General features: G+C 34.5%; 1 protein-coding gene across 2 annotated transcripts; it reads left to right on the forward strand.

The window, feature by feature from the left end:
• The first annotated feature begins 1,323 nt into the window (after window positions 1-1,323).
• Window positions 1,324-13,952, forward strand: srsf9 (serine and arginine rich splicing factor 9). Of its 2 annotated transcripts, none has more exons than XM_048181339.1 (5): window positions 1,324-1,471; window positions 2,677-3,024; window positions 3,102-3,301; window positions 5,353-5,525; window positions 13,260-13,952. In XM_048181339.1, the coding sequence occupies exons 2-5, from the start codon at window positions 2,867-2,869 to the stop codon at window positions 13,479-13,481; spliced, it is 753 nt and encodes a 250-aa protein (XP_048037296.1). In that variant the 5' UTR covers window positions 1,324-1,471; window positions 2,677-2,866; the 3' UTR covers window positions 13,482-13,952. The 2 variants fall into 2 exon arrangements, with proteins under 2 accessions (XP_048037296.1, XP_048037297.1); XM_048181340.1 differs by having other exon boundaries at window positions 2,841-3,024.
• The last annotated feature ends 5,609 nt before the right edge of the window (window positions 13,953-19,561 follow it).

Below are 19,561 nucleotides of genomic sequence, written 5' to 3' on the forward strand. Positions count from 1 at the left end.
TAAAGATTTGAATGTGCCTACCTGATCAGTCCTTGATAAAGCAGGATTGCGTTACCACATTAATTCCCAAAATAATCCCAGAAATCATGACCAAAGACAGAGATAACAGTGCTCAATCCATTGATATGGACCTGTTCTGCTGCTGACAGAAAAACCTCTCAGTCCTTTATTGTGTCTGATGTTTATCAATGATAAAGTGTCTGTCTGAAGAGCAACTGAAGGTCACACCCATCTGTGATTTATTAAAAATCTGTTGTTTAGTGAATGTTTTATGAATCATCTGATGTGGTCAGATTCACACACCCCGATCATGTTGTTTCATGTTGAATTGTACTATTAGATTTGTGTTCAAACCTCGAAATAATCAATACAAGAACTTATGTGCAGATTTATGAGCCAGATTCATGCAAGTAATTATTCAGTATGCATTTGAGATATTTTTACTAGTTTTTGATTGAATTAGTTTTTATTTTTTCATTTTCATTTTAGTAATTTTTATTAGGTTTTATATACATTTCAATTTTAGTTATTTTAGTACGTTACAATAAACTAAATGAAAATGAGATTCATTCTTTATGCATTTTTTATACTTTAAATCACTCAATTATAATTTAAATATACTGTACATCAGTGTTATTTTAGTATCATTAATATTTAGATTTTTTTTTCAGTTTTTTGTTTTTGAATATGTCATTTTTTATTTGAGTTTTAGTTGTTTTAGTAGGCTACATCACATTAAACTAAATAGAAATGAGAAATATTACCCTGGAATCAAGCTAAAAACTAATGTTTAGTGCATTTTATTTTATTTTAACTACCATTAATACCATTTTATTTTTTATTTTTAACTATAATACTATAAAACTATAAGTTTTACCTTTTTTGAACTATAATAATATTTTATTTTATTTTAACTATAATAACATTTTATTTAATTTTAACTATAATACTAATATTTTATTTTATTTTATCTATGATAATATTTTATTTTATTTTAATTATAATACCTTTTTTAATCTTTTAACAGTAATAACATTTTATTTTATTTTAACAATAATTACATTTTATTTTTTACTTTTTAACTATAATAACTTTTTTATTTTTACCTATAATATAATTTTATTTTATTTTAACTATAATAGCATTTTATTTTATTTTAACTATAATAATATTTTCTTTTCTTTTAACTATAATAGCATTTTATTTTATTTTAACAATAATAACATTTTATTTTATTTGAACTGTAATAACGTTTTGTTTTATTTTATTATTTTATTTTATTTTTGTATAATTTCATCTCATCTCATCTTATCTCATCTCATCTCATTTCCTGTTTTCAGCCGTTTGCTGCAGTTGCTTGTTTCTCCCTGAAGGAGGCGCCATTTCGAGTCACTCACTTCCTGATCCGGGGAGGGGAAGCGCGTGCGCCTTTTTATCCTCGGTGTTTTACTACGACCTGCAAAATATAAAGGTAAATCGAAGTATTAACATATCTTATATGTGATCCGTAAACACATTCGTGCATGAGGAAGCAGCACGAGCTCGTTATTCGCCGTGAATCTCATTTCGCCTTGAGCAGTTCCTCAACAAAGAAGCTAGCAGCTAGCATGCTAATGTCATTGTGTAGTATTGTGATTAAACGCGCAGGCTTGACACTTTTAGCTGTCATATTATACATATATTAGTATAAATACATGCATTTGGTTTCATTTTTCAAATTACATGCGGAATTAACAACATGAGAAGAGATGAGAGATGTTAGCAGCTCGTCCAGTCATTTGCATTTGACTCCTTTATTAATAATCAACGACTTTATTATTGTTAAATATTCACATATTTGCAGAGTTAGTCTCTTTACAAAGTCCTGCTATGCTATTATAGTTTAAATAAAATAAAATGCTATTATAGTTCAAATAAAATAAAATGCTATTATAGTTCACATAAAATGTTATTATAGTTAAAATAAAATATTTTTATAGGTAAAAACAAAAAAATGTTATTATAGTTAAAAAGTAAAAAATAAAATATTATTGCTAAAATAAAATGTTATTATTGTTAAAAAAAAGGTATTAAAATTAAAATAATATATCATAGTTAAAATAAAATACGTTATTATTGTTAAAAAAAATTTAAAAAAAATGGTATTATAATTAAAATAAAATATTATAGTTAAAATAAAATATTATTATAGTTCAAAAAAGGTAAAACGATATTATAGTTAAAAATTAAAAATAAAATGGTATTATAGTTAAAATAAAATGTACTTAAAATAACTGAAAAAAAAAATAATTCTAAATATTAATGATAGTAAAATAACACTAATGTATATTAAAATTATAATTGAGCTATTCAAAGTATAAAAAATGCATAAAGAATGAATCTAATTTTCACATTTAGTTTGTTGTATTAACTAAAATTGAAATGTATATAAAACTCTAACTAATTCAATATTACAGAGCTCATTTAACATACTAAAAGTAGATCTTGGCAAGAAGTATGGTTGTTTAATAAGTGTCATATGTCAAAATGAGCCCTACAAAATGTAAATCGTCATTTAAATAACGCACACGACGTTATTCAAATGTTTCACGCTCGACTGGAAGCATCATTCAGTCCCTTGTTCCTCATCTGAGCCTCATGTGTGTTCACACTGATTGATTATCCTGTGTTTCTAAGTTTTCAGACTGTGGTCCTGGAGAAGGTCCTATGCTGGGTTGCTTGAGCCCGACATGTACTGCTTCCGCCAGAGTTTAGAGTTGTAAATAGTGGCTTTTAGAAGGACGGACTAGAGTTTGGATGTTCTGAACACCTTGACTCGGAAACGCTCTATTTCCTCGAAGGCTGCAGGTCCAGCGGGGTTTAAGCCATGTCGGACGGACGGATCTACGTGGGAAACCTTCCCATGGACGTTCAGGAGAGGGACATTGAGGATCTCTTCTACAAATATGGAAAAATTCGGGATATTGAGCTGAAGAACAACAGAGGCACCATCCCGTTTGCCTTCGTGCGATTTGAGGACCCACGGTGAGTCGCACGGCTCGTGGACGAGGCTTTTTCAAGTGTAGAACGAAAATTAGGAGCACTTTCCTCTCTTCCTCTAGGGATGCGGAGGATGCGGTCTTTGGAAGGAATGGATATGGATTTGGAGACTGTAAGCTGCGTGTGGAATACCCACGTTCTTCTGGATCCAAATTTAGTGGACCTGCAGGAGGAGGAGGAGGAGGAGGTGGTGGTGGAGGGGGGCCGCGGGGAAGGTTTGGTCCCCCGACGCGTAGATCTGAGTTTCGGGTTATTGTGACGGGTGAGTTAAGAGGTTTGAGACTTAAAAGGGTGTTAGTTCACCCAAAAATGAAAATAATGTCATTTATTACTCACCCTCATGTCGTTCCACACCTGTAAGACCTTTGTTCATCTTCAGAACACAAATTAAGATATTTTTGATAAAATCCAATGGCTCCATGAGGCCTGAGCAATGACATTTCCTCTCTCAAGATCCATTAATGTACTAAAAACATATTTAAATCAGTTCATGTGAGTACAGTGGTTCAATATTAATATTATAAAGCGATGAGAATATTTTTGGTGCGCCAAACAAACAAAATAACGACTTATATAGTGATGGCCGATTTCAAAACACTGCTTCATGAAGCTTCGGAGCGTTATGAATCTTTTGTGTCGAATCAGCGGTTCGGATCTCCAAAGTCACGTGATTTCAGCAGAAATTCCGAATCATGATTCGGCACAAAAGATTCATAACGCTCCGAAGCTTCCTGAAGCAGTGTTTTGAAATCGGCCATCACTATATAAGTCGTTATTTTGTTTTTTTGGCGCACCAAAAATATTCTCGTCGCGTTATAATATTAATATTGAACCACTGTACTCACATGAACTGATTTAAATATGTTTTTAGTACATTAATGGATCTTGAGAGAGGAAATGTCACTGAGCCATCTGATTTCATCAAAAATATCTTAATTTGTGTTCTGAAGATGAACGAAGGTCTTACGGGTGTGGAACGACATGAGCGTGAGTAATAAATGACATTATTTTCATTTTTGGGTGAACTAACCCTTTAAATCAACATGATATTACAATAGACCCTTTTCACAGACTAATTTCCACAGTTCCTAAATCTGTCAACTTGCATTTTTAAAAAATGTAATGTGCATTTTTATGATTATACTTTGTAGAGCTGCACAAATTAATCGTTAAAAGATGATGGTTCTGTCTATTAAACCTTTGAAAAATCACAGCGAGCATTCAGATCTTCAGCCAGAGAGAGCCGTTGTCATGAAACGGTCATGAAATGTCACGGTTACGTTATTCCTATTATAAATAAACACAGAAGTACTGGGATGAAAGTTTATCGTTTAGATATAAACACTGATGTCTACGATAATAAATTAGAGCAAATCACCTTTTGAAAGTAACTTTGCGCTTCAAATAAAGATTGTATCAATTACATCATTACACCAGTAGGTGGCGACAAGTGACTGTTTAAAAAATATATTTGTCATTGAATCGTTCATTCAAGAGATTGTTTTCAAAAACGCTGATTCATTCAGTAATGAAACAAGTGTTTATGAGTGAGTCATTGTATCATTCACTCAACCCGAGTTTTTTTTAATAATTTAGAATAATTAGACATTATAAATAGACTGCAGCAATTTACATTTTGTCAGAACTTGTAGTAAATTACTTTATTTGAGGCTTCTGACCAATGTAATCAATCTCAATTATACAATAAGAATGTATAATTACACCAGTAGGTGGCGACAAGTGACTGTTAAAAATGTATTTTTCATTGAATCATTCAGATTTGTTCAAAAATGCTGAATTATTCAATTTAACAATTGAAGTCTTAATGAGTGAGTCATTGTATCATTCACTCAACCCGAGTTTTTTTAATAATTCAGATTAATTAAACATTTTAAATAGACTGCAGCATTTAAGTTTGTTCGAACCTCTAGTAAATTGAGGCAAATTTGACATCTTTCTCTCTTCTGACCAACGTAATCAATCTCTTGTTAATTTTTCCTCTTTTGTAAAGTCATATAAACATTATGGCGGATTTTTTTCTTTTTCTGTTTGAGCAAATGGGAATGCAAAAAATATATTTGTAATAGTTCATAGAAGTTTGCCCAACTATGACGACTTCTGCTTCCGAGAACCCCGGAAATATGAAAAGGGTTTACTTTTTACTTACTGTTAATCATAATGAATTGTGAATTCTTGACCTTGATGTTAATTTGTTTACATGCATATACACAAATCTTTACAGCACTTTTCATTGTAACTCTCAAGGTGTTTTGTAGATGTGTTTATGAACATAATAAAAACCTTTCCCTGCAGGTCTTCCTCCCACTGGCAGCTGGCAGGACCTCAAAGACCACATGCGGGAGGCTGGAGACGTGTGTTTCGCTGACGTGCAGCGTGACGGCGAGGGCGTGGTTGAGTTCCTCAGACGCGAGGACATGGAGTATGCACTGCGGCGCCTGGACGGCACAGAGTTCAGATCCCACCAGGTGAGATGTGCATTGATGGAGTGTGCAAATTCACAAGTTCGGTTCGTCCCTCAGGTTTCGTCCCAGTCAACTTTAATGCATTAACACATGCAAATAATTCAAAATTGGTAACGCGTTAAAATAATTTAATGCAAATAAAAAGCACATGGAATTGCATCATTAACATCATTTACGTCATGCAGATAGATGATCTTTGAACTCAGGAGTTTATCACACTGAGTATCTACAATGATGCAAACTATGGAAGCTTGTTTCCGCCACAAAAAAAATAAAGGTAATTGTGATTTTTTTTTTTTTTTTTTTTTTTTAATCTCCCAATTCTGACTTTTTTTCTCAGAATTGCAAGATTTAAACTTGCTATTTCGAGTTATAAAGTCAGAAGAAAAAACGTCTGAGAAAAAACGTCAGTCACACGTCAGTCCCTCGCAATTCTGACTTTATAACTCACAATTTTGTCTTTATATCAAGCAATTCTGACTTCATATCTCGCAATTCTGACTATATAACGCAATTCTGACTATATATCTCACAATTCTGATTTTATAACTCGCAATTCTGACTTTATAACATGTAATTCTTACTATATCACGCAATTCTGACTTTATAACTCGCAATTCTGACTTTATATCTCGCAATTCTGACTATATAACGCAATTCTGACTATATATCTCGCAATTCTGACTTTATAACTCAATTCTGACTTTATAACATGTAATTCTTACTATATCACGCAATTCTGACTTTATAACTCGCAATTCTGACTTTATAACTCGCAATTCTGACTTCATATCTCACAATTCTGACTATATAACGCAATTCTGACTATATATCTCGCAATTCTGACTTTATAACTCAATTCTGATTTTATAACTCGCAATTCTGACTTTATATCACACAATTTTGACTATATCTTGCAATTCTGACTTTAAAACTCGCAATTCTGACTTTATAACTCACAATTTTGTCTATATAATGCAATTCTGACTTCATATCACGCAATTCTGACTTCATATCTCGCAATTCTGACTTCATATCTCGCAATTCTGACTTCATATCACGCAATTCTGACTTCATATCTCGCAATTCTGACTTCATATCTCGCAATTCTGACTATATAACGCAATTCTGACTAGGGATGCACCGATCCGATATTCAGATCGGTATCGCCGCCGATACTGCCATTTTTGCCGGATCGGGTATCGGCCGGACGGGACCGATCCAAATCCGATACTGTGCGTGTACTATTCTGTTGTTGTTAAGCTCTACAAAAGGCACAAACACATTAAAAAGCACCATAAAGTTTCTGTGCACTATATTCCAAGTGTTCTGAAGCTATTCCATAGTTTAATTTGAGGTACAGAGGAATATTTTAGTTGTTAAATTAAAGGTCACGTAAAGGCCTCCCTCTGCTGCGGCTGTCAGTCACTCTCCATTCAGCATTCAGACTGCGTGTCACGTTCAGTTACGACAGTCAACACAATGAAACTCTCCAAGATGAATCAATGTTTCTATTATTATACTTAATCAAGATACCGGTAATACAATACCCATCAATATATCTTAACTTTGTGCTTTGAACTTTTCACTGCGGAGCGCTGCCGCTGCGCGCTGATTCCATGGTGCTTCAAGCACATCATTCTGCACACGGGATACGCATAAAAGCGCTTTGTGCCGCTCATGGGAGCCGTTCATATTATAATATTTTTGCGCAATGAAAGATTGTTTAATAGCATTTTTTTTTGTTCTGTCCTATCTATCATATGTTGCTGCATCATTTTAATTTTTATATTTTAATTATAAGACATTTAATAGCTTCTGATTTCGTCAACATTTTCATATGTATTCACAAACGTATAAGATAAACAAATAGGCCTAGGCTATGCAATTATTTATATTATGAAAAGAAAGTATTATGAAAAGTTAAAGTCTGCGTCACTTTTCAGTTTTCATCTTACATCTCATCTCAACACTTTTTGAGGATCGTGAGTGAACGTGATCATCTCTTCTTCTTTACTACTTTACAGAAGGAAATAAACATGAATGAAAATCAAAAAATATGTTGAAAGTTGCAGTAGCTTACCGAAATCTGTATCACGTCAGTTCAATCAGTGTTGTAAACAATGTCACGTAGGAAAAGCCATTCATTGACCATAAACTTAGTCAGCAACAACAAAAATAAAAACTATTTAAAACAAAACGGATTAGAAACTTTATGTAAGCATAAGTATTATAATATAATATATAATAAAATGGACAAACTGGGTGTGTGTAATCAAAGGCATCGTTTTCATTTTATTCTGGAGACTGAACTCGCGCTCTGCTGCCACACTGGAGCACGCTCACCACCTACTGGACAGGGGTGGGAATTACAGTTAAGTTACATCAGCCTCAGTAATCTGTCAAAATGACGGACAGGCTGCAGATTTTTTCCGTCACTGCTAAAAAAAATTCCATCAATGACGGAAAATTCTCGGTTAACCCGACCTTTGAGATTATATATTATATACACGCCACACTACCGCCGGTGACACTCCACGACCGCGGTGGCGCGGTTGTCATGCCGACCGTCACAGCCCTAAGTGAGGCATACAGTTTATTAGGTAATTTAGCGCTTTTCTTATTACTTGAAGATCGGATCGGATCGGTATCGGCCGATACTGAATCCCAGGTATCGGGATCGGTATCGGAAGTGAAATAGGCGGATCGGTGCATCCTTAATTCTGACTATATATATCTCGCAATTCTGACTTTATAACTCAATTCTGATTTTATAACTCGCAATTCTGACTTTAAAACTCAATTCTGATTTTATAACTCGCAATTCTGACTTTAAAACTCAATTCTGATTTTATAACTCGCAATTCTGACTTTAAAACTCAATTCTGATTTTATAACTCGCAATTCTGACTTTAAAACTCAATTCTGATTTTATAACTCGCAATTCTGACTTTATATCACACAATTTTGACTATATCTTGCAATTCTGACTTTAAAACTCTTAATTCTGACTTTATAACTCGCAATTCTGACTATATGACGCAATTTTGACTAACTCACAATTCTGACTTTAAAACTCAATTCTGATTTTATAACTCGCAATTCTGACTTTATATCACACAATTTTGACTATATCTTGCAATTCTGACTTTAAAACTCTTAATTCTGACTTTATAACTCGCAATTCTGACTTTATAACTCGCAATTCTGACTATATGACGCAATTTTGACTAACTCACAATTCTGACTTTAAAACTCAATTCTGATTTTATAACTCGCAATTCTGACTTTATATCACACAATTTTGACTATATCTTGCAATTCTGACTTTATAACTCACAATTCTGACTTTATATCAAGCAATTCTGACTATATAACGCAATTCTGACTATATATCTCGCAATTCTGACTTTATATCACACAATTTTGACTATATCTTGCAATTCTGACTTTATAACTCGCAATTCTGACTAGGGCTGGGCGATGTATCGAATGCTTTTGTCATTTCTTCAGTAAAGCCAGGTTCCCTGATTACCGCTAAATCGTCATCACCTGCTTTCAAATGGAGCGGCATTTAATAGACAGAGCAGAGCCGTAGATCACTGATAAGCCACGCAATATCGCGTTCAATATCGACGGCGATACATATCGATATTGAACGCGATATTGCGTGGCTTATCAGTGATCTACGGCTCTGTCTATTAAATGCCGCTCCATTTGAAAGCAGGTGATGGCGATTTAGCGGTAGTCAGGGAACTGGCTTTACTGAAGAAATGCACGTGACAAAAGCATTCGATACATCGCCCAGCCCTAATTCTGACTTTAAAACTCGCAATTCTGACTTTATAACTCCCAAATCTGACTATGACGCAATTTTGACTAACTCAATTCTGATTTTATAACTAGCAATTCTGACTTTATATCACACAATTCTGACTTTATATCACACAATTCTGACTTAATATCACACAATTTTGACTATATCTCGCAATTCTGAGGAAAAAAGTCAGAATTGTAAGATAAAAAAAGTCGCAATTACCTTTTTTAGTTTTTTATTTCTTGGCGGAAACAAGCTTTCATAGCAAACACCTGTCACCCTGGTAGGCGGAAATTTCTATTCTAACCCTTTAACCTGATCTCTGTCATATTCTGTGATTGTTTCTGAAGAGTGCGAGCCCTCACATCACAAAACATCAACGTCAAAACATCCCAACGCTGTATGGCCAGATGATACGCAAACTACTTTTCTCGGCTGGATAAAGCAAACCAGTTTCTCGCTAGTAAAGTTTTGATGGATGAGGATTGTAATCAAGGTAAAGACGATTGCTGTGACATACAGGAGTCGTACAGTAAGCACGCATGAGTTCGATATATTGATGCGCAAACAAACCGTGCATGTGTGTTCTCGACGCACTGATCGCACATTGTGTTTATGCACAGACACACTTCAGTACATTCACGTTCCAAACACATTCAGGATAATGTTTTTATCTGTCGTATGTTGCGTGTATGTGTGTTTAGTAATTCTGAATGGATCCGTGAACTGTAGTATATGCAGTCAGGTCTAGTGAAATTTTAAAAATATGACGCTTTGAGCGCTGTTGAGTGGAGTATCTTGCAATTCTGACTTTATATCACGCAGTTGCGAGTTTATATCTCAGAATTGTGACTTTGTAACTCACAATTGCGAGATAAAAAGTTAGAATTCTGAGATAAAAAGTCGCAATTACTGTGTTTATTTTTTTTTATTTAGTTGTGGAAACGGGCTTCCATACCCGTGCGTTGATCATTGTAGCCAATCACAGACATATCTGATGAGCGTGTCAACACAAAGGCCAATCAGAGGTGTTTATGAATCCACTCAACAGTGCTCAAAGTCACATTTTTAAAATTTCAGTACTGACTTGGTATCGCGGTTGTTAATTTTAACAACACTAGTCAGGTCAAGATGGTCAATAGTCAGATTATTCAGTAAAACTCAAAAATTACGAAAAAGCCCGTTTCTGCCACTAAATAAAAAAATAAAAACAGTAATTGCGTCTTTTTATCTCAGAATTCTGACGTTTTTCCTCACAATTGCGTGATATAAAGTCACAATTCTGACTTTTTTTTTCTCGCAATTCTGATTTTTTTCTCACAATTGTTTTTTCTCTCAGAATTCTGTCTTTATATCTCGCAATTCCGACTATTGCACGCAATTGCGAGTTTATATCTCAGAATTCTGACTTTATATCGCAATTGCGAATTTATATCTCGCAATTCTGACTTTAAATCTCAGAATTCTGACTTTATATCACGCAATTGCGAGTTTATATCTCAAAATTCTGACTTTATATCACGCAATTGCGAGTTTATATCTCAAAATTCTGACTTTATATCTCGCAATTCTGACTTTATATCGCAATTGTGAGATAAAAAGTCAGAATTCTGAGGTAAAAAGTTGCGATTACTGTGTTTATTTTTCAATTTAGTGGCGGAAACGGGCTTCCATACCCGTGCGTCGATCATTGTAGCCAATCACAGACATATCTGATGAGCGTGTCAACACAAAGGCCAATCAGAGGTGTTTACGAATCCACTCAACAGTGCTCAAAGCGTCATATTTTTAAAATTTCAGTACTGACTTGGTATCGCGGTTGTTCATTTTAACAACACTAGTCAGGTCAAGATGGTCACTAGTCAGGTTATTCAGTAAAACTCAAAAATTACGAAAAAGCCCGTTTCTGCCACTAAATAAAAAAATAAAAACAGTAATTGCGTCTTTTTATCTCAGAATTCTGACGTTTTTCCTCACAATTGCGTGATATAAAGTCACAATTCTGACTTTTTTTTTCTCGCAATTCTGATTTTTTTCTCACAATTGTTTTTTCTCTCAGAATTCTGTCTTTATATCTCGCAATTCCGACTATTGCACGCAATTGCGAGTTTATATCTCAGAATTCTGACTTTATATCGCAATTGCGAATTTATATCTCGCAATTCTGACTTTAAATCTCAGAATTCTGACTTTATATCACGCAATTGCGAGTTTATTTCTCAGAATTCTGACTTTATATCGCAATTGCGAGTTTATATCTCGCAATTCTGACTTTATATCTCGCAATTCTGACTTTATATCGCAATTGTGAGATAAAAAGTCAGAATTCTGAGGTAAAAAGTTGCGATTACTGTGTTTATTTTTCAATTTAGTGGCGGAAACGGGCTTCCATACCCGTGCGTCGATCATTGTAGCCAATCACAGACATATCTGATGAGCGTGTCAACACAAAGGCCAATCAGAGGTGTTTACGAATCCACTCAACAGTGCTCAAAGCGTCATATTTTTAAAATTTCAGTACTGACTTGGTATCGCGGTTGTTCATTTTAACAACACTAGTCAGGTCAAGATGGTCACTAGTCAGGTTATTCAGTAAAACTCAAAAATTACGAAAAAGCCCGTTTCTGCCACTAAATAAAAAAATAAAAACAGTAATTGCGTCTTTTTATCTCAGAATTCTGACGTTTTTCCTCACAATTGCGTGATATAAAGTCACAATTCTGACTTTTTTTTTCTCGCAATTCTGACTTTTTTTCTCACAATTGTTTTTTCTCTCAGAATTCTGTCGTTATATCTCGCAATTCCGACTATTGCACGCAATTGCGAGTTTATATCTCAGAATTCTGACTTTATATCGCAATTGCGAATTTATATCTCGCAATTCTGACTTTAAATCTCAGAATTCTGACTTTATATCACGCAATTGCGAGTTTATATCTCAAAATTCTGACTTTATATCACGCAATTGCGAGTTTATATCTCAAAATTCTGACTTTATATCACGCAATTGCGAGTTTATTTCTCAGAATTCTGACTTTATATCGCAATTGCGAGTTTATATCTCGCAATTCTGACTTTATATCTCGCAATTCTGACTTTATATCGCAATTGTGAGATAAAAAGTCAGAATTCTGAGGTAAAAAGTTGCGATTACTGTGTTTATTTTTCAATTTAGTGGCGGAAACGGGCTTCCATACCCGTGCGTTGATCATTGTAGCCAATCACAGACATATCTGATGAGCGTGTCAACACAAAGGCCAATCAGAGGTGTTTACGAATCCACTCAACAGTGCTCAAAGTGTCACATTTTTAAAATTTCAGTACTGACTTGGTATCGCGGTTGTTCATTTTAACAACACTAGTCAGGTCAAGATGGTCACTAGTCAGGTTATTCAGTAAAACTTAGCTTAAATTTTTTTTTTTTTCTGTCACTAACCAACTGATTAAAATGTAGTCGCTATTAATCTCTAATTTCAAAGATGGTTTCTGTTATTTTAGGAAGTTCTTATCACACAGACGTATGTTTGTGTTAGTTTGGTTTTAGTTATTTGTTGAAAAAATGGGGTGTAACGCCATGTGCTAGCGATTGAGTTGGGCTCCGAATGACGTAATCGAGACCTTTTTTTTTTTTATACAGTCTGTGGTCTAATTTCTAATTTAGTTTTTCAACTAATATTTATTATTAATTCAGCTTTTTATTTTTTTATTTCAAGATTTATTTTTGGTGTTTTTGCCTTTATTATAACAGGGACAGTAAGTTAACAGGAAGTGAAGTTGGAGAGAGAGAGGAGGACTGGATTGGGAAATGTCGGTGTGCTGCCCACAAGGCTATTGTCGCCGACAACAGAAATGTTTTTAATAGTTTTAATTAACGATAATAACCCTGATTTAAAAGTTCATCCACCTTGTTTGTTGTGCAGGGAGAGACGTCCTACATCAGAGTCATGGAGGAGCGGGGCACAAGCTGGGGTCGCTCACGCTCCCGGTCCAGGTCTCGCGGACGCTACTCACCCCCGTACCAGAGCAGAGGGTCGCCGCCTCCCCGCTACCGATCGCCACCGCGTCACATGACCCGCCATAGCCCGCCCTCCCGACGAGCCCCGCTTCAGCATCACAGCCCGCCGCCGCGCCACTATCGATGAGCGCCAGCCGCGGCAGCTCCTTTTCTCCGTGCTCCCTTTTCCTTTATCAATTTTGTAATTTACATTCCATTGTAGGAACCCGAATGGCCTTATTCACCGTTCAGTTCATGGAGAGTTTGCGAAATGTGTAAATGATCATGTGGATGATGCGAGTATGTTTACAGAACAGATGATTGTGAAAGATCTGAAGATGAATAACCCGTTTTGTCCTTTGTGATTATTGACATGAGGCAACAGACTAAAGACCTGCTGTTTGTGATTAATCTGGTCCGTTTCATAAACATGACAATTTTATGATTTTTTTATTATTTGAATTAAAGGCTGAAATTTTAACATTTTTCTTTCTGGAATCTCCCCATGTGATTTTTTTTTTTTTTTTTTTTTTTCTCTTCTTTCTTGTTTTGTATCATGTGATGACTGTATGCATAATTTTTTCTTTTTTTTTTTTCAATTAAAGCATTGTCAAATTTACTACTACAGTGTATCACGAGTCATTTTTACACACCAGCGTTTTACAGCAATAACAGAAAACCTGGAAATAAGTGTTAAAAATCAAGTCATTGAATTATCAGTAAAAGAGTAATAAATTAACCAAATTACAGTTGTATATGATGCATTAAGACATTTAATTTAAAAAAATATATCTGTAAATGTTAAAATTAGCATTAGCATCTTTCTTATCTGAGTCATTTGTACACAAAAAGTGCAATTGTGTAAATATTTTAATTTCAAGGATTAGTATCAAATTCAGAATTGTGACTATATCACGCAATTGCGAGTTTATATCTCGCAATTCTAACTTTATATCACGCAATTGCGAGTACATCTTACACTTGTGACTATATCACACAATTGTGAGTTTATATCTCAGAATTGTGACTATATCACGCAATTGTGACTTTTCACGCAATTGCGAGTTTATATCTCGCAATTCTAACTTTATATCACGCAATTGCGAGTATATCTTACACTTGTGACTATATCACACAATTGCGAGTTTATATCTCAGAATTGTGACTATATCACGCAATTGCGAGTTTATATCTCAGAATTGTGACTATATCACGCAATTGTGAGTTTATATCTCAGAATTGTGACTTTATATCACGCAATTGTGACTTTTCACGCAATTGCGAGTTTATATCTCGCAATTCTGACTTTATATCACAAAATTGCGAGTATATCTTACACTTGTGACTATATCACACAATTGCGAGTTTCTATCTCAGAATTGTGACTTTATTTCACGCAATTGCGAGTTTATATCTCGCAATTCTGACTTTATATCACGCAATTGCGAGTATATCTTACACTTGTGACTATATCACGCAATTGTGAGTTTATATCTCAGAATTGTGACTTTATTTCATGATTAGTATCAAATGATCACAACCTCATTACAGGCAAATTATTCTAATAGTTTAATTTTTCCATTATGTGACGCCTGATGTTTCAATAAATAATTTGTTGGAGTCTATTGTTATGACAAAAACATGCTAACACTAACTGCGCTCATCAATGTCAAAATGACTGAGATGGCCAATCAAATCAAAGATGGCGGGGCTTTAGCGTTCACAGAAATTGAGCGCGAATTTCACCGCGACGCTTCCGTTTTTGACGGTGAAAGAGCGCGAATGCGAAGTAAGATTTAAATAGCTGTTTTACGATATAAATGATAAACCACCAACAACAGTAATATCCAGTGACGCAAACTACTCAACTTATATGTCAAATTTCGCCGTATTGAATGTGAAATATACGCTGAATCATTTGCGATACAAGAAACATTTCGCCTCATACGACTAAGAGTGAATCTCTGTGTATATTTTAAGATAAATTTCTTATTTGTAAATAGCTATAGGATAATTGATATTTTTGTTATTTTACTGTTCTTTCTTTTTCTTTCGCTTTGAGAACCTTCGAAACCTTGTGAATCATTTGTTTCGAATCAGTGATTCAGAGCGCATTTCGAGCAAACTGCCAAAGTCACGTGGTTTAACCGTCATAACTGTTTCAGCATGGTTATAAATTTCAGCATGGTTATGGTTCTCATCTCTTCAGTTCTATAAATTTGTGGACATTTTATAGTAAAAAGGAAGAGTTAGTCTCTTATTGGCCTGAACCAAGCTCTCCATAAAACAAAAACAACAGTAATAAAATAACATATTTTACAGACACTTCATATTTAACGGTATTAGATGATTTTGTTAGTTGCAATAGATTACATTTTCACAAATTAGAACATTATAAACATGACAATTAGTTTGTAAAAGGTGTTTCTACGTTGCATTTACATAATTTGACCAGCAGGCGTCACCAGAGTGTCACTATCCTCAGATCCTCAGATTCTTTCTGGTTCAGTGCTTAAAATATGGCCCTTAAGAGCTCTAAAACCTACATCTATGCTGCTGTGATTAAACGTGAATAAATGGCAGGTAAATTAAGACTGACGTTTAATCAATGATGTGGTTCTGTGATCGAGGTTTATTGATGAAACTGAGGCTGCTCGGTTGACTTCGCTTCGACGTTGTCTCAGATGATAAAACGGAAGGTTTTGGACCACAGGGAAAACACTTTAAAAAAATAAAAAAATAAAGTCATACAGATAAATAACTGGGCTAAATAAGTTAACTTACCTCATATATTTTATTTTTTTAACAGTTTAATGAATAGCGTAACGTTAACTGTTAGCTTTGAGGCGACTTTCAAATTGAAATCTGCCAAGAACTCCATAAAGTAACAAAAATTTACCATAGTACATAATCTTTTTTTTTCTTGTTTTCCAGTACAAATAACTAAAAATACATTTACTTGAGAACGATAATAAATCTTGTTTTCTGAGAAACTGTATCAAAATGAAGTGAGTTTATGTTTAAAACAAGAAAAAATATCTGTCATTAAAAAATAATCTCATTAACTAATTTTCTGACCTCACTTGCAGATCATTTTTCTTGTTTTTAGCATAAACTCACTTCATTTTGATGATGTATTAAGACTTGCTTTCTGAGTAAATGTATCTTGATTTAAAAATGTGTTGATTTAAAAAACAAGAAAAAATACTGAGTAAAATAAATCATTTTTTTGCAGTGCATCTGATGCCATCACTGTACCACGATACGATTTACAATAACATATAAGATTTGTATAGTTTTAACAGCTATAAATGCATAAACACACATTTGCAGAAAAACAATCTACACAGTGATTTGTTTATGTTTTCCTGTCATCAGTTTTCACAACTAATGAAAATGCAACTGGCCCCGGATTATCCATCATTATTGTTGTTTAAAGGTATTTTGTTAATAATAAGCTTTCAATTTATTAAAAATATATTCATTTATGCTAATTCTGTTCTCCTCCAATCACAAGCCTGCAAAAGTGGCAGAAACAGTTTCCCGCATGTGGCGATGAGGGTCCTTCTCAACCTCTGTGTTGCTGGAGACTTTCTGAACGTAAGTTTACATATAAAGGTTTGACTTCTACATACCTGAGCTCCTTTAATGCTCGAGTAAACAAAGGAATAATCCTGGAAATTAAGCTGGTAAGTAGCAGCCGGAAACAATCATGGGGATTTCTTTGTTCACTTTTCATTTAATCTCAGTCAGTCTGTAACACCGTACAGGGAACAATAAATCTCTGTTGCATTTTCAACCTCACAATTAATATCAATAATAATGATAACACAGAACATGTGGGAATGTACACAACACTTGGCCTGTTCCCTGTGGATTTTCATTGGATAACATTTGATTGGCACAAATCAGGGCTTCAACAAACATAATATATGAGCATTATGTTGTTTTGGTGCACAGCAAAATCCCCAGAGTTAAATCAACTCTGCTCAGAGTACATATGGTCTCTCTCTAAATAATGTTAAAGTAACACTGAAGCAGAGTTAAAGTTAATGAGATAATTCACTTGTAGTTCTTGTGTTTTTTCTTATTTGTTCAGTGATTCTGCTTGTTAACAGCAGGCGTTCATCACTAATGTGCAATCATTACTTAATTAATTGCTTAATTATATCATTAAATTTAACTCTGCTTCAGTGTTATTTTAACACTATTTAGAGAGGGACCATATGTACTCTGAGCAGAGTTGATTTAACTCTGATTTTGCTGCCAAGTTGGATCACGATGAAGATTTAGGCCACTTTTCTTGTTATATTCACATATCTTACACAAGTACATATATATTTTCCTCACAGACCACTCTAGCAAATCTTACTACAAAATAGGATTCGAGAACGTACAACAGGTGCAAGTATAGGGATGTTTTCGCTATGGGATGACTGGGAAAACATACAGTCGAAAGAAGTGTACAATGTAAAGCTGAGAGATAGAAAACAAGAATAGACGTGTCTGGAGAGATTCTTCACCTGGTTGCTCACAGGGATGAACTTGTGTTTGTGCATCAATATAAGTTAAGCTCTATCGAAACTTGTTGTGCCGTAATGTCCATTAACACAGACAATAATCTGTAATTTGAGGTTTCAATAAAGCACTTGCAACAGCAATACATGGTGCCAGACATTGAACATTAAAATACAGACTGTTTCAAAACAAGAGAATTGAATTAACATTGAACTAAATTGAGTTGAGTAATGACAACTTGACAACTAATTTGCTTAAAGGTGCAATATGTAAGATTTTTGCAGTACAATATCCAAAAACCATCAGTGTTATATATTTTGTTCACTTGAGTACTTACAATATCCCAAATGTTTGCAACTATTTGTAAATCATGAGAAAATTGCAGTTTTAATCAGGGACGGGACGTGTGAGGAGTCGCTGTCAATCACGTCATACCCGCGTTACCCTCGGTTTCTGGTTTTATTTTGTAGAAACCATGGAAACACTAAAGACGCTTTAATATTTGCATGTTTTAATAGACAAGGGAAGAACTGTTTGGTTACATTTATAGACAGAAAACTAATTGTTGTTATATAGCTCAACACGTTTAGTCTTATTAGCGAACACACAGAGTAACGTTATAACATCATTTTTAACACACTCAAATGTATCTAATGATAAACAGAGCTGCGTCACCTCATACTCATGACCGGCGACTGTGTCATAATAAAAGTCCCGCTGCTCGTGAGGCGTGTGTTGATCAATCGCTCCAGCTCCTCGTTCAGCTCCACAACACTCGCTCCTGCTCTGCTTCATACTACAGTAACGTTAATAATCGCATCCATGAACATGATTTCTTCCCGAGTCCTATCTCGATTATTTTCCACCGGCTGTGAGGTGAAGACCACATGTCCCAAGATTCCGCGCTCAAACTTGCCGTCATCAAGCACCAAGCTGAATAGACCTCTGGCGACCTCTAGCGGACAGAAATCTTACATATTGCACCTTTAATAAATTAACTTTGCAACACCGTTGATTTCTGTGAAGCTGCTTTGAAACAACCTGTTGCATAAAACGCTATATAAATAAATAAATGTGACTCGACATTATACATATTCACATGATGGAATCATTGAACATTGTCAGTGTAAATTTATATTCTATATATTAGATAGCTTCAGTGTCGTGACCACAACATGTCAATAAAACATTTGCATGATGCATGCAAAGAGACTTTACATCCATCAGAACAAACTCAAAGGAAATACTTAAGCAAAAAAAAGCACAGCTCAAATAATAAATAGCGTTTTACTGAATGATTCAGGGTTTTAATATGCCAGCTTTAAAACTCTCTTGCATTGCAATAACTTGCTGTCACAATGATTTTCTATAGTAATCGACAGTCACATATGAGTCAATTGAGCTCTACTTGTATTGAACCTGAAACACTGCTTTCATTAAATTAATAGGGGTGTGACGAGACACGGGTAACGTTAGCTCACGAAACGAGATTTTTACACAGTATTTTTAAGAAATCCTCAATGAAGAAATACATGAATAGAAAAATACTCTGCAGCTGTTTGAACTAATCATCTTGTAATGAATGTCATTTCAGTTCTACTTTCCAAGTATGAATTATCATACTTTTTTTGTGCTTTTTACACAAACTCAACTGACTGGCTTCTCGCCTGTATGATTTCATACGAGTCTCTTCAGACCTTACTGCACATG

This window comes from Megalobrama amblycephala, linkage group LG2 (genome assembly GCF_018812025.1).
Source record: "Megalobrama amblycephala isolate DHTTF-2021 linkage group LG2, ASM1881202v1, whole genome shotgun sequence".
NCBI lineage: Eukaryota > Metazoa > Chordata > Actinopteri > Cypriniformes > Xenocyprididae > Megalobrama > Megalobrama amblycephala.